Below are 15112 nucleotides of genomic sequence, written 5' to 3' on the forward strand. Positions count from 1 at the left end.
GGTAAGGAGCCAAGGAGCCAGGGGTCCTTTCTCCATTACCTGCATCCAAGCTTCTGTCACGGGCCGTGAATTGACATCAGTTCTGACTACCAGCAGGCGCAAGCGACAGTTGCAGGAGTTTCCTGCCATCAGCGATCTTTCTATATTGAGACCTCAGGATATATCACCTTCGATGCTACTCCCTGATCGAATTTAAGCGGAGTATCCCCCCGACCGAAGTCGACCAGGCTCTTCTGGTCGCATTTCGACGCGAGGCGCCTCTCGTCTGGAAACCGCTCTGACCATCCTTCATGGCTGCTTCTCGTGGGACCGCCTGACTTCCGCAATGGCGTACCAGAAGTCAGATAACCCCAATGGTGCGCAGAACGGCTTCATGCCGTCTGCGCAACCATCTGGGCAGCGAGCCAAATACTCGCGCCCTTTCACGCTCCAGGAAGCACTTCCGTACTCGCCCTTCACCTCCGTTATCCCATTCGAGTCGGGTGAGAGATTCCTAGGCTCCCAACGAAGACTGATAGAGGCTTGGGCTGACAAACAACAGACATAATACCAACGCCAGACCTTGGGGCTGGACCGTCGTCCTCGAATCTCGCCGAATTCGTTCCCCGTCATGACTTCGAAAACCTGAACAAGGAGGCTGCGAGCCAAACCTCAACATCCCGTCGCTTGGAGCAGAGTTTGGAGCACGTTCAGAACTTGCTCAATCCTACAAGGCTCACACAGATGTAGGAGTGAACGGAAGCCAATATGGTTGCATCTGCTGATATTGTCATAGCAACTTCAAGACGGGTGCCAAGCTCGTTGCCTCTAGTGCTCCTACGCACAGTCTTGCCGCGAATCTCTCACCATTTTCCAAGATGGTGCTCGATAGAACGTCGGTCCCTTACCGCTACATGACACCAGAGACACCAGCTCCATCCTCCGCCAATGGCTCATCTATAACGAAGAGTCCTGCCCATATGAAGTCACGTCCAAGTACGGCGAATGCGGAGCGAGTGAAGGCTGCGAAGAGCCATGTGCCGATCAGTCAGACTCCAGAGCGCAGCGAGTCCAAGTTTGCAGTCCTCATACCGACAAAGAAACAGTATGAAGCTGCCGCCGCCACCGCTACCCTCTCCCCGGACCCTGCACAGACAGATGCTCCGGATCAATTGCTCCCGCCTCTACAACCGACTGCAACCATCGGAACCCATCCGGTTGCAGAAGACTCGGTGGGAACACCGTCGCAACCCCCTTCAAGCGCCCAGAAACCTGGAACAATCTCGATAGAGCTCGCTCCCTCTCCGTCCTTCAACAAGAGCGAGTACATGGTCGTCGTTGACAACGTCGAAGACAACGTCGAAGAGCCTTCAAATTTATCGACTCGGAAGAGAAAGCGAGACGAGTACGATGAGAGTGAGGTTGTCTATCGTGACCAGAAACAGAAGGCCGACAATGCTTTCCACTCACTGCGTCGCTGCCTTGTGGAGATATTCGACGCAGAAGACAGTGTTGCCGCAATGCCTACTGGATCGAATCCTCTCATCTCCATAAATTCCCAGCAAGAGCCAGCCATGACAGCAACTGCTCACCAAAAAGTTCAGCCGTTGTTGCAGAATGCAATTGCACTTGGATGTATAGTGCATGTGCCTGTTGAAGAGCTTCTACGCATCCAGCGCCTCAGTGATGGTGCGCTGAAACAGGCACAAGACCAGGATCTCAGGGTCGACGAGGACTGGGGTGACGCTGACGCACAGTCTTGGGCTCAGCAGTTGCCAGAAGTAGACAACGCTCTCAGGGCAGCACGAACAGCACTGAGGATCATGTCTGCCGGTAGAGAGGACAAACAACTCTATTCTGAGGACCTGATTCAAGACTGTCTACGCCTCTTCAGAGACGTTGCTGATGGTATCGTCGTGCCTCTAACGGAGAAGGTACGCCGCTATGGTGCTTCCAAGGACGAAAAGCATGGAGATAAGAACCGTAAAGACAACAAAAGCCTCTTTGACTCGCTGTTGCCGCACAAGAAACTCGCCGGCTCTATCTTTACCAGCTTCACACGGCTCTACTCTGTTTTCACCACGCTGGTCTCGATCATAGACTTGTCCGAGTCTGTGGTTACCGCTCTGGAGACCATATCGTCAAATCTAATTTTCGTGGAGAACGCTTCTACGGATCGGGACTCTGTTGTCGGCACTCAGAAATTTGATGGTATCCGCCTGATTGCGATGGATATGCTCTCACAAATATTTTTGAAGAACCCCCAGAGCCGGCTCGGCATTGTGGACGACATCTTGCTCCAACTGGAGAAGGTCCCTCAGGCAAAGCAAAAGGCTCGCCAGTTCAAACTCAGCGATGGGAGGAGCATACAGCCGGTATCAGCTTTGATTCTGCGACTGGTACAGACCAGCGCTGGCAGAGCAAGTGATGTCAAGAGCGCTCAGAGTAAGCTGCTCAAGTCTATAGATGACAACGCAGCCGAGGGTGACGTTACCGATCAACCTAGTGCTTCAGCTAAGGTCTCCTCCTTTCAGGACGAGGAGAGAGCAGCGGAGCAGAGTGGACGGGCCGTCTCAGAACTCCAAGCTGCTGCTTCGTCACTGGCAGCTTCTACTAGGGACAACGCGGCTCATGTCATTGGCTTCATGGTGGGACGCGCAATCAAGTCCACAAAGACGGGGGAGTCTCCATTCCGACGCATACTTGAGAACTTTTTAGAAGATCTGACTACGTGTTTGGAGTCACCCGACTGGCCTGCCTCTGAACTACTGCTCCGCCTCCTCATGGGTTCAATGATGAGCCTTGTCGACGGCGAACGAACTGCCGCTCCCGCGAAGAACATGGCGCTCGAAATCCTCGGTTCTATGGGAGCCGCGATCTCAAAGCTGAGATCTCTTGTGCGAAGAACCGTGAATTCTTTGGACGCTGTCGAGGTGACCGACTTGTCAACGTACCTCTCAGACCTCGCCAATTCCGCGCTGGAGCTCAGGTCCCGCCCAGAGCAGATGGTATCTTGGTCCGGACCTTACAGAGCAAGCCTGGAATATCTTGATCAGCGATGTTCTGAAGACCCGCACCTCTCCAGTGCTGTCGCCTTTCTGACCACAGATTGGGCGGGCAAAGTTGGTGTCGCTTTTGACGGATTCCAAGATGAAGACGACGATCGGGACAAGGAGTTTGGCCGGTTGGCATATCGTCTGCGCATGATGATTGAGGATCGGCGCTGGCTTTCCAGCGAATACAGCTTTGCAGCGGTTCCTCCGACGCTGGCGAAATTATCGTACCACGTCATCGTCATTCGTTCGCAATTTTGCGAAGCTTACCGACACATCCTGAATATTTTGCTCCGTTTCATGACTATTGATCAGGCGACCGTACGGAGCAAGAGCTTGAAGAGTGTGAACGACGTCTTGGAAACTGATCCGACCATATTGGACGGAGACTCGACATTTATGCAGCTCATCGTTCAATGCACAACGGATAGTTCTCCTCAAGTCCGGGACTCGGCCCTCGGTCTGATAGGAAAGTGCATTGGGATGAGACCAGCGCTTGAAAAGGACATGATTCAGACGGTCATCGAGCGTTTCAGCGATGCTGGTGTCGGAGTGCGGAAACGTGCCCTAAAGCTTGCCCGGGATATTTATCTACGCAACTCCGACAGAGGTGCACGAAGCAAGATTGCGAACGGGCTGCTTCATCGTGTTCAGGATCCCGACGAAGGCGTTCGGGAAGTCGCACGACAGATGATTGAGGAAATCTGGATAACACCCTACTTTTCGTCGGATGCCTCGGCGGCTTGCAAGACTGCCATTGCTGATCACGTTGCCTTGATGATCCAAACCATCAAACATGGGATGGCGGTCAGCGTCCTCGACAAAGTTTTCCAGGCCATCCTCGGATCGAGGGAAGCCAATTTCAAGGTTGGCCAGGTCCTTGTGGCCAGCATGTTCGATGTGATCGACAATCCTGAGTCCCAGGATCCTACTGTCCCCTGCGGGCGTGATGCACTGGATCTCCTCGTCATTTTTGCCAAGGCAGAACCAAAGCTCTTTACTTTTGAGCAGATTAAACTGTTGCAGCCCAAGGTTGCTAGTATTGCCAGTGGCGAGCTGGCAGCATCAAGAGCTGTGATGGTCATCTACCGACGCGTTCTCCCGCAATTGTCCAAAGTTCATGATCAGTTTCTTACCGAAATCAGAAGCGCTCTCCTGCCGGTGGTTGCCAAACTTACCCGAGCACTCCTCGATGATGTATTCGCATGCTTGTGGATCATCAGCGGTATCCTGGGAAGCAAGGACCATCTGATGAAACTGCACATCTCAGTTCTCAAGGGATTACAGAAGGTTCGAGCCATGGCTCGGAACGGTCCCCTAGCAGATCAAGGGGTGAGAATGTTCAAAACATACTCCTTGCTCGCCGGAATGATGGGCCATCACTGCGACTTTGAAGACAAGTTCGACATCTACCAGAAAGAAGTCCCCGGATTCAAGGGATCTTCAGTCTCGAAATTGATGGTGGACTTGATGATCCCGTTTGCACAGCCTATTCAGCCTTTGGAGGTCAGAAGGGGTGCTCTCGATGCCGTGGGACTGATCTGTCAATCATGGCCGCGAAACTTTGTGTCGGCAAATGTCTACACGACCTTTCAGCACGTCTTTGAGGAGCAGTTGCCGGAGCTGGAATTTATGATATTGAATTCTTTCAAGGGGTTTCTCTTCACCGAGGAGAAACGATCTGAGGAATCGACCACGGAGAGTAAGGCTTTAGCTGAGGAGGACGAGAAGCGAAACCTCAAAGTCATGGGTGGAACCAGCTATGACGACGTATCCAGTGCTACAACCCAGCGCTTTCTCAAGGAGATTACGAGGATCGCACTGGCTTCTCAAAACGAGCACGCGCTCCAGGCTGTTGAGGTCTTGGCTACCATCAACCGCCAGGGTCTGGTTCATCCGAAGGAGACAGGCGTCACTATGATCACACTGGAGACTTCGTCGGTCGTGCAGATTTCAGAACTCGCTTTCGCCGAACACCGCGCTTTACATGACAAGCATGAGACGGTGTTGGAAAGGGAGTATGTGAAGGCAGTCCAATCAGCGTTCGCCTATCAACGGGATATTGTCCATGATCCCAGGGGTGCGACTGTCGAACCGTACACTGCCAAGCTACACATGATGATGGAGGTGTTGAAGTCGAGCAAACCGAAGAATCGCATCAAATTCCTCGACAAGCTGTGTGCACAAATCGACTTCGAGCCTAGCAAACTTGATACCTCAGGCGTCATTCCTATGCACCTACAGTTTTCGCAATTCATCATTGAGAATCTGGCATTCTTCGACTATGCCACGGTCCACGAGTTATTGAGCACTGTGACAGCCATGGAGAAGCTGGTCACCAGCACCGGGGCCAGCGTAGCTCAAGCTATCGAGGCAGAGATCTTTCACTTCACAATGGACGCTATTGCCAATCCTCAAAGCGGAGTGGATGACCAAAATGGTGCCTTTTTTGCCCCAGCTCCTCCTTCGATCGACACTCGCCGTCTTCGCCAACTGACGGCCGGCTCCATGATCCTTCAGTCTGTGTGGGAGGCACGTACTTATCTCCGCCGGCAGTACAACTTGGGAACCAGCAGGCGTGACGGCAAGCTGAAGACAGCTAGCAAGGAGAAGGAGGCACAGAAGCCCGTCAAGATCCAGACGGTGACTGGCGACAAATTCTGGGAGGACATTGCGTCAATCACGACCGCGCTCTCTACCCAGGATCGGATGCTCGCCCAGTGTCGGTCCTTCGTGGACCTCCTTAATGTGGACAGAGAATTCAAAGTGGCCGACGAAGACGACGACATGAACGGTGAAGATCTGGCCACCCCGAGTGGTGATGAAGACGATGATGACCTCGTCGGAGAGCGAGGTCGCAAGCGCAAGGCCAATTCTACACCGCGCAAGAAGCGCCCTCGGTCTGCGTCCCAGCTGCGTAAGCGAGGGCGGCCGCGCAAGATGCTTCAGCATGACGAAGACGAGGATATGGAGTTCTTTTAATCTTTTTCATTCAAAAATCTTTCTTGATCTTTGCTTGTTTGGAAGTTATTGCCTATCTTCCCATTTTGTCTTTCAAATCTGGGACAGCTTGGTGAAGGTGGGTTGCACAGGCATATGAGGAGTTCATGAGCGGCACGAAGGCAAATGGGTTTCAGGCGTCAGATGGCTATGCACTTGCTTAAAAGGGAGTTAGGACGGAGGCGGGATATCATGATACCTCAACCTGCATCGGGTAGCTAGACCTCTGCTATTTATTTATTTATTTTTTGACCGAGGCGCGAAGACACTTATTACTTATGGGGCCCTGCTGGTATGTTGGCCACATGGCATAACAAAGACAGTCTCTGCAAGAGTCACTGCCATCTCGCAGCCATCCACAGCCGGAAAAGAAAATTAAAATTCATCATACTCTTTGGTATTCTTGACAAATCACATAAGTGCACACCGTGAGCAGTATTGACGAGGGATGATAGGTGAGAGAGATTCATTCCATTAGCGCAAACATCTGACCATCCGTTTCTCATTACGTGTTAAAAATGCCTACTACCCAACACTTGAATGCGTTTGACGCTGCCGTGTAATAAAGCCTGACCAACCACCAAAGTGATATATATCCCTGGACGCCTTGTAATTTGGAAACAGGGAAAGGAGAAAAACAGAAGAAGTTGAGCCATCCAGATGCGAAGAATGAAGACCAAAGGGAAAAAGAAGAAGAAGAAAGAGAACAATAACCACCCGCCTCCATGCATGAATGCCGAAACGAGATGGTGATGATGATGATGATGATGATGATGATGATGATACAGAACCAATGCCAGATGCTCCCATCATGCAAATGCTTGTCCCCGCATCCAAGCTGCACCGCAAATTTACCCAATAGCCCCGATTCAAGACCCAAGCCAACCGGAGCCCAAAGGCTAACAGGAGGAGGAGGAAACTTGACAACATAATAATAAAAGGAAGAGAGTATGCGTAGTCCAGGAAATCGTGGGGCGTACCCATATAGGGAGGGGGTTTCCAAGCATAAAGGTCCCACAGAGGGCACAGATGGTGGTGCGTGCACCGCCAACCCCTTCTGTCCGTGTATAAAAAGGAAGAGCGTGTTCTGGGGGGGGGGGGGGACCCTTCCGACATGTAACATAGTAGTCGTGGGGTCAAGAGGATGGGCTGACGTCGGTCATTGATGGAACATGAGCGAGCATGTGAGGCCTCTCCGCTCTCAGCAGCACTTCTTTCCTCGCCTAACCTCATGATCGTCGCTAGTCTGCTGGTGGTACTGACTCTGCAGACCGGACTGGCCACCCCTCTCGATGGTGACGCTGGGCGAGAAGCCAGGCGAGAACAGCCAGGACCTGCGATCCCTACCGACCCTGAAGCTGCCGGTGCTGGGCCGGGCATAGTCGAAGTAGCCGGCAGACCCGCCGCCATCGAGTGCGGTGCCGCCGGCGCTGCTCACGGCGTCGTAGGGGGTGGCGCCGGGCGTGGAGCTGGTGGCGGCCAGGATGGCGGCCTGGATCTTGCGGTTCTGCTCGACCAGCTTGCGCGTGACCACACGGAAGACCTCCTCCACGCCCTCGCCGGACTCAGCCGAGATCTCGTGACATGCGTCCCAGCCGGCCTCCTGGCCCCAGAAGCCGGAGCTGCGCTTGGACGTCGGGCTGCGCGGCTCGGCGGAGGGAGACTCGCTCGAGGAGAAGAACCCACCTCCACCCCCGCCGCTGCCGCCAGCACCGCCATTCCCTAGGCTGCCGGGCCCGAACATCGAGTTGGCGGCGGCGAGTGGACTGCCGGCGGTCGGGGGCGGGGTGGAGCCCAGGCCCGGGGCGAGATTCTCGGCGACGTAGGCGATGCAGCGCTCGAAGGGGACCTCGCGCAGGCTAGGATCGCGGGCGACGACGTCGGACTTGGTGCCGACGATATGGAGGACGACATCGTGGGGGAGGTTGCGGCGCAGCTCGGATAGCCAGGCGCCCATGTCGACGAAGGATTGCGCGTCGGTAATGGAATAGCAGAGGATACAGGCGTTGGCGCCCCGGTAATAGAGGCGCGAGATGGAACGGAAGCGTTCTTGGCCGGCTGTTGGAGGCGGGGAGGGAGGGAAAATGTCAGCCCAGCCTTGTATAAATTTGGTCCTTCTACTCCGACTTGAGGAACATACCAGTATCCCATATTTGTAACCGCACGGTAGTGTCTGTGTCGATGTCCACCACGCGCTTGGTCAGGAAGCTCGCGCCGACAGTGCTCGTGATCTGGCTCGGCTCGAACGCGCCCTTGCAATAGCGCATGACGAGGGACGTCTTGCCGACGCCCTGAGAGCCCAAGACGACAATCTTGGCCTCGAGAGCCGACGACATCTTCTCTCTGTTTCTCTCTCTCCCTCTTGTCGTCCTGTTGTTCTTGTTCTCTCCGTGTGTTTGTGTATATGTATTCGTATGTATGTTCCCGATCCACCCAACCCGGCAGATGTTCGTCGGACTGGGAAAAGGAATAGAAGAAGAAAAAAGAAGGTTGCTCGCTTGTTTGGGTTGACGCTCGAGTTTTCTGGTTGTCTGACGAAATGCGGTCGGTGGTAGGACGCCGGTCGGTGGTGGGACTGTGTTGATGATTTCTCGAACACCCTCCAGTGTGTATTCTCTCTTTCTCTCTTTCTCTAATTTCTCCTTCTTTCCGTTTGGCAGAGGAAGGGAATGCGTCCAATCCCCTTACACCCACGATTGGGAGGGGGAGGGTGTGGGGGGGGGGGGGGGTGAGGAAGAGAAATAGATCGTTGGCCGAGGGATCCCGGGTATTAGGACGTCATGGTTTATGTTTGGGTTTTTGTTCTTGTCTGGAATTCCAAATCCCCGTTTGCCTTGGGAGTGGATATTGTTTCCCTCTCCTTGCAGGAGTGGGACGGGATTGGGAACAAGCAAAAGACAATGAGAAATTAATTTTAAGAAAAAAGAAGAGGCGTGTGTCGTGTAGGAATGAATGAGCGGATCATGAACCGAGGTAGGGAGAGTGGTTTGAATGGAAGGAAGCAAGCCGGGGTTGACCAGAGCTGAGAACGAAGTACACATAAAACACTACTTGTGTAAGAAAAGAGAAAACGAAAAAGAGGAAAGTGAAAGAAGGGAGAAAAGAAGAAGAGAAAAGGGAAGCATGGGAAGATCAACAGGCCATCGAGATGTTGATCAAGTGAGGTGATGGCAGCGTTGTTTGTGGTGGTGGTTGTGCGGTGGTGGTGTTTGGGTTGGTTGGTTGGTTGGTTGGCAGGTGGTGGTAGTAGTACGGTAGTACTGAGTAAGTACTAAGTAGTGTGGTAGTGGTCGGGGATGATTGTACCAGGTGACCCCCGAGCTGGAGATTGGGCATGACCTTGTTGCCTGGGCTAATAAACGTTAAAAGTAGTTGAGCAAGCAAACACCACCTTTCTCTTGTATGACAGAGTGACTCCCTGACTCTCTGCTTACGGCGCTATTTTTTTTTGTTTTTGTTTGTACATACTATAGTACATGAGTACAGAAAGCAAGGTACACAGGTACTTCCAGAGAAAGGTAAAAGGGAAATGGAGGACATTGTATTGTCAAAGAGTGGTAAAGAAAAGGGGAAAGGGATGATCACTGACATGAGGACCACTAACATCACTGAAACAAAACCACTTAACCACCACTGCACGAACCTGCCACCATTTGGAGCATCATCAGCATCATCATCATGCATCTGGATCCTCCCGAAACGAGATGGCCCCTACAGAGTTCCCAGATAGTACCATCGTGCGCCATCTTGCAGCTTGCAGATCTCCATTCTTTTATGGGGCAACGAATTGTGGGCTTGTGGATCTTTTGTATTCTCTTGCCTTTTCAGCAATTGATCCTCCAACCTGAATGGAGCCAATATTGTTTTTCTAACAGGTTCTTTTTACTGCCCAATGCTTGAACCAAGCAAGGCTGGTTGGCTGGTTGGCTGCCCAATCAACTAAAACACATCCTATTCCTGCGTAGATCATCGCAAGTGCCTGTGCATGATGATCATGTTGTTACATGTGTGTATAGATACTTGTATATCTATCATATTTATAAAAAAGTAATATGCTCTAAAGATGCCAATGTGTATATATATATATATATATATATATATATATATATATTATTTACATACATACACACAATTTCTACAGCTTGGACGACCTTTGCGGCGGGTTGACCAGCGGATCATAGGTCGACCACGACAGGTGATCGGGCGGCGTCCCGTTGCTGTGCTGCGTAAGGCTGCGGACGTCGAGCAGGGTCGGGTTGAGCTGGTCGACGCGCGTGCACCCAATCAGGCGCATGTTCATCTCCATCTCGTCCCTGAGCAGGCGCATGGCCTTGTCGACGCCATCAAACCCATAGGCCGACATGGCGTACAGGAACGGGCGGCCGATGCCCACACCCTTGGCCCCGAGACACAGCGCCTTGATGATGTCCGTCGCGCGCCGCACGCCGCCGTCCACAAACACCTCGATCTTGTCCTGCATGCCCAGCTCGCGCAGCCGCGGCATGGTCTCGGCCAGCACCTCGACCCCGGACCGCGCAAAGTCCAGCTGCCGCCCGCCGTGGTTGGACAGCACCACACCCTGCACGCCTGCCTCGACCGCCCGGATGACGTCCTCGACGCGCTGCACACCCTTGAGGATGATGGGCATCTTAGTGATGCTCTGGAACCACGGGATGTCCTTCCAGCTCAGCGACGGGTCGATGAAGCTCGAGATGGCCCGCGCCGCCCCCTGCGAGTTGTCCGTCTGCTGCCCGCTCTGCACGCTGGTCCCCTGGTCCTCGAACTTGCTGCGCATGTCCTTCTCGCGCCGGCCCAGCTGCGGCGCGTCCACCGTGATGAACAGCGCCTTGCACCCGCGGCCCTCGGCGTGCTGCACGATCTTGCGCGTGATCTCGCGGTCCTTGTTCACGTACAGCTGCATCCACTGCACCTGGTCACCCTCGGCGGCGTCCATGATCTCGTCGAACGAGCACGACGCGAGCGTTGGGATCATCTGTACCACGTTGTGCTTCTTGGCCGCCCGCGTCAGCAGCACCTCGCCCTCTGGGTGGCCCAGCTTGCCCAGCGCCGTGGCCGTCACGTAGAAGGGCATGTCGACCTTGGTGCCCAGCATCGTGGTCGAGAAGTCGACCTTTTCCACGTCCACGAGTATCTGGGGGCGGAACCATATCCTGTGGAAGGCGCTGTGATTCTCGCGCAGGGTCTATTTTTGTGGCGGTGTATCATGTGAGTGGACGCTGATCCTGCTTCCAAAGGGTCCAGAGAGAGGGAGAGTGGGGGAGAAAGACTTGTATCACCTACAATCTCGTCATCTGCCGCGCTGGAGTAGTAACCCCACGCCGTCTTCTTCATGATGCGCCTCGCCACGGCCTCAAAGTCCATGAGATTATAGCACTGGTCCAGAAGCGGCATCTCCTGGATGCGCTTCTGACGCTCCTCCTCGTCGGGCGACACCTCCTTCTGCTCCTTCTCAACCGTCTTCATGTCCACGTCGCCGAGGTGCTTTGACTTGTCCAGATACTTGTCCAGGGTATCTGGAGGGTGGATCGGTTCAAACTCCTCGGTAGCATCTTTGCCCTAGAACCATTTAAAAGGCTGGTCAGGTCTGAGCCGCACCCCCAAGGGTCCTTTTCCCCCCATTTGTAGGGACACAGATAAGACCTACAGCATATTTGAGGATGATCTTCGTACCACCAGGGTGTTCTGGCAGGAACTCGGTCACATCGTATGCTTTTCCCTATAAACAAGAGAGTCAGACTTGGTGCGATGTAAAAGACTAAAAGGATATTCAGAAGATGCGCACGTGAACGATGACCCAGCAGTCATCCCCAGTGCTATGCTTAGCAACCTCTGCGCCGCTCAAGACCATATTGTTGGATGTTTTCGATGGTTTGGTCCTCTTTCCGATAATGATGATGATGCTGATGAGCAGAACAGCACGACTTATCGTCGGGTCGAGAACTCGAAGAACAGCAGTCCCTAAATCGAAGTTGTGGCAAATCGAGACAATAGTCGTCGTCAACGCTCGGCCCTCGTACTGGTGACGATAACTCAATCCCTCGGAAACTTCTCGGAATCTCCCTCGAATGATGCTTGTTGAGACGTTCAGAAGGCAACTTGACACTAAGTAAGTAGTATAAAAGAATAGCCGATAAGATAAAATGGATGCCGTCACTGACACATTGGGGAACCCGGTCAATGCTCTAAAGCAGGAGAGAAGCGTTGGGGAAGAGAGAGGCTCAGGTGCAAGGTTCCCAGATCACACTCTCTCGCACTCACACAAAACGCACCCTAGAGAAGAAGTAATGATGCTGTGGGTGGGTGACGAGCTTTTGGTTGTTGGAGACTGAGGATGGGGCGTGGGGGAGGAAATACTGCCTGCACTACCACCCAGCACTGCTGCTGTGGCTGTCTCCCATTGCGGGAATGCCTTATAAATTGATGCCGAGCCGTTGGGCCGTCGAGCCTCTGGCCGGGTCCACAGCACTGGTCATCCCTGCCTCCCCCATCTTCGCCTCGGTCCAAAGCACCGCGGAGTGGGCTCCACAGTGGAGGGCAGGCACGACAGGGAAGCTGCTGCTGTGGGCGCAGGGATTAAATATAGTCCCTTTTAAGAACAATACCATTGCATCTACACCTTTTTTATCAACCAAACTTCGAACTGATATAGGCCGAGACATGTGTGGAAGCAATGTTGGAAGATGGCTCTGATTTCTTCATCATGGAATGAGAGGCGGTATGTCCAAAAGAGCATCAGTCAATCACTCAGTCAGTCAATATGATGATAAGTATCAACCACGCAAGCCATCGAACTGGCAGATATAAGATCCAGAGTGTCTCTTCAGTAAACTCTTGAAGTGAAAAGTCATTGTGAGTATCTGTCTCTCTGTGGCATTGACTATCGTCAGCTTGACGACCATCAACAGTTCAGATGATAAGGAGAAGTCGACTCGATCAGTTGGTTGAGAAAGTTATGTGCTGTGACAAAAAGACAACTTCTCAGCGTGGTTCGGACGTGCTACTGCGGAAGATGAAGCATCTTCCAACTCGGCCAAATGGGAGCCCAGGAACAGCCGACAGAGCCTTTGGACAGGCATGTCGTGCATCATATCAACCGGATTGCAAAGACCACAATAAGTTGTCTCTTGGATTACAATCCAGGCACCCATGGCGGAGTTCCGCCACAAGTCCTCCGCATTAGGCTGACACGACCACCACCATGATGACACAATATAAAGAGTCATCCAAGATCCCATCCTTAATTATGCTTCCTCTTCCACCTGCAACATCACTTCGACAAACATGGCCTCATCAGTCACAGTACCAAAGGACGTGGCCCTCCCAGCAGACGCCCAAGATACCGTCTCGTCCGTCTCGTGGTCGCCCACCGCCAACCATGTGGCAGCAGCGTCCTGGGATGGAAAGGTTCGTGTCTACGACGTCGCTGCGGACGGATCGCAGGCACGGGGACTAGTCATGTTCAACACGGGCGGAGGAGGGAGAGGGGCAGGAGGGCCGGTGTTAAGCTGCGACTGGGTCAAGGTAGGTTTTTTTCTAACCCTGCCAGCCGACGCAAGAGGGGAGAGGAGGAGGAGGAAGAGGAGGAGGACAAAGAGAGGAGTGAGAGAGAACAAGAAGAATAAGAAGAGAGACCAATGAAATGAATCGAAATGATCAGGTGAGTTACGTGAAATACTTATCATCTCCCCCTCTCTCTATTTCTTCCCCACCCCCACCCCCCACAAAGAGATGGACTGCTGAACAACTATCATGCATCAAGGACGGAACCACCCTCGTCGCAGGAGGAGCCGACAAGAACATCCACCTCCTCCACGCCGCCACAGGCCAGTCCACCATCATCGGCACCCACGACGCCCCCATCCGAGCCGTCTGCCGCGTGGACGACGACCACCACGGCTCCATTATCTGCTCCGGATCCTGGGACCGCACCGTCAAGTTCTGGGATATTCGCCAACCGGGAAGCAGCACCGGTGGTCGGCCCCTCGGCACCCTCACCTGTGCCGAGCGGGTGTATGCCATGGCTTCTGCGTCGCGCGCCCTCGTCATCGCCACTGCGGACAGACATGTCCACCTGGTGGACCTAGCTCATCCGACCGTCTTTATGCGCTCGATAATGTCGCCGCTGCGGCACCAGACACGTGCCGTGGCTGTCGCGCCAGACGGGAAGTTTTGGGCTGCGGCGTCGATCGAGGGACGCTGTGCAATCAGTTCTGTGGACGAAAAGGAATCGAGGTGAGTTTTTTTTTTTTTTTTTGTGAACTTTCTTTTTAGATGGATGGATGGATGGATGGAGAAGCAGAGAGGGGGAGCCCGTGATGGCTGATCCGAAAGAAAATCAAAACAAAACATACAGCACCAACTTCACCTTTCGTTGCCACCGCTCGCAGCCTGAAGACACTAGCACCAAGACAGTCAAGGTCTTCACCGTCAACGACGTGCAGTTCCACCCAGCCCACCCCACGACCTTCACCACCGCCGGCTCGGACGGCACCTTTCACTTCTGGGACCGCGTGGCGCACCAGCGGCTGAGAGGGTATCCAGCAGTGGGCGGGGCCATCACGACCACGGCGTTCAACAGGGACGGGAGTCTTTTCTTGTATGCTGTTGGCTATGACTGGGCTTTGGGCTTTGCTGCGAACTCGCCCGAGTATCCGGTTCGGTTGATGGTGCATCGGGTTGCGGAGGAGGATGTGAAGGGGAAGAAGGGGTAGTTGGGATTATTTGGCAGGTCAATTTATGAATTATTTGTGTTGTGGGACGGACGCATATTTTCTGTTTCTCTTTCTGCTTTGTTGTTCTTTTGTCTCTATTGAAATGGTTGAGGACTAGGAGCAAGCGATTTATTCAATCATCTGAAACCCAATAATGCTGCTCATCCTATCCCAGAGTTGTAAATGTCAGAACGTACTTGTTCTTTCATAAAAGTAGTTCAAAACACATCTTCTCGACGTCGGCCAATAGCAACTCGATCAATGCCATCTTGCTCATGCAAAGACAAAACATTGGAGTTCTCATCATATGTAATCAAGACGAGCATTTCACTCGTCACTATGGAGCCT

At 53.2% G+C, this 15112-nt stretch overlaps 4 protein-coding genes across 4 annotated transcripts; 2 read left to right on the top strand and 2 right to left on the bottom strand.

The window, feature by feature from the left end:
* Positions 1 to 373: 373 nt before the first annotated feature.
* M406DRAFT_39601 (uncharacterized protein) lies at positions 374 to 6014 on the top strand (the record flags this gene model as incomplete). Its single annotated transcript, XM_040924107.1, has 4 exons — positions 374 to 482; positions 542 to 687; positions 786 to 1926; positions 1969 to 6014. The coding sequence occupies 4 exons, from the start codon at positions 374 to 376 to the stop codon at positions 6012 to 6014; spliced, it is 5442 nt and encodes a 1813-aa protein (XP_040778662.1).
* Positions 6015 to 7233: 1219 nt separating this feature from the next.
* On the bottom strand, positions 7234 to 8368 carry M406DRAFT_252784 (uncharacterized protein; the record flags this gene model as incomplete). Its single annotated transcript, XM_040916864.1, has 3 exons — positions 7234 to 7699; positions 7775 to 8090; positions 8173 to 8368. 3 exons carry the CDS (start codon positions 8366 to 8368, stop codon positions 7234 to 7236), a joined length of 978 nt encoding a protein of 325 aa, XP_040778663.1.
* Positions 8369 to 10050: 1682 nt separating this feature from the next.
* M406DRAFT_288872 (uncharacterized protein) lies at positions 10051 to 11901 on the bottom strand (the record flags this gene model as incomplete). The annotated part of the gene is made up of 4 exons (XM_040918824.1): positions 10051 to 11235; positions 11334 to 11609; positions 11683 to 11769; positions 11836 to 11901. The coding sequence occupies 4 exons, from the start codon at positions 11899 to 11901 to the stop codon at positions 10168 to 10170; spliced, it is 1497 nt and encodes a 498-aa protein (XP_040778664.1). The 3' UTR covers positions 10051 to 10167.
* Positions 11902 to 13334: 1433 nt separating this feature from the next.
* M406DRAFT_288875 (WD40 repeat-like protein) lies at positions 13335 to 14764 on the top strand (the record flags this gene model as incomplete). The annotated part of the gene is made up of 3 exons (XM_040918825.1): positions 13335 to 13574; positions 13813 to 14285; positions 14407 to 14764. 3 exons carry the CDS (start codon positions 13335 to 13337, stop codon positions 14762 to 14764), a joined length of 1071 nt encoding a protein of 356 aa, XP_040778665.1.
* Positions 14765 to 15112: the final 348 nt, after the last annotated feature.

This window comes from Cryphonectria parasitica, assembly GCF_011745365.1.
Source record: "Cryphonectria parasitica EP155 unplaced genomic scaffold M406scaffold_3, whole genome shotgun sequence".
Lineage (NCBI taxonomy): Eukaryota > Fungi > Ascomycota > Sordariomycetes > Diaporthales > Cryphonectriaceae > Cryphonectria > Cryphonectria parasitica.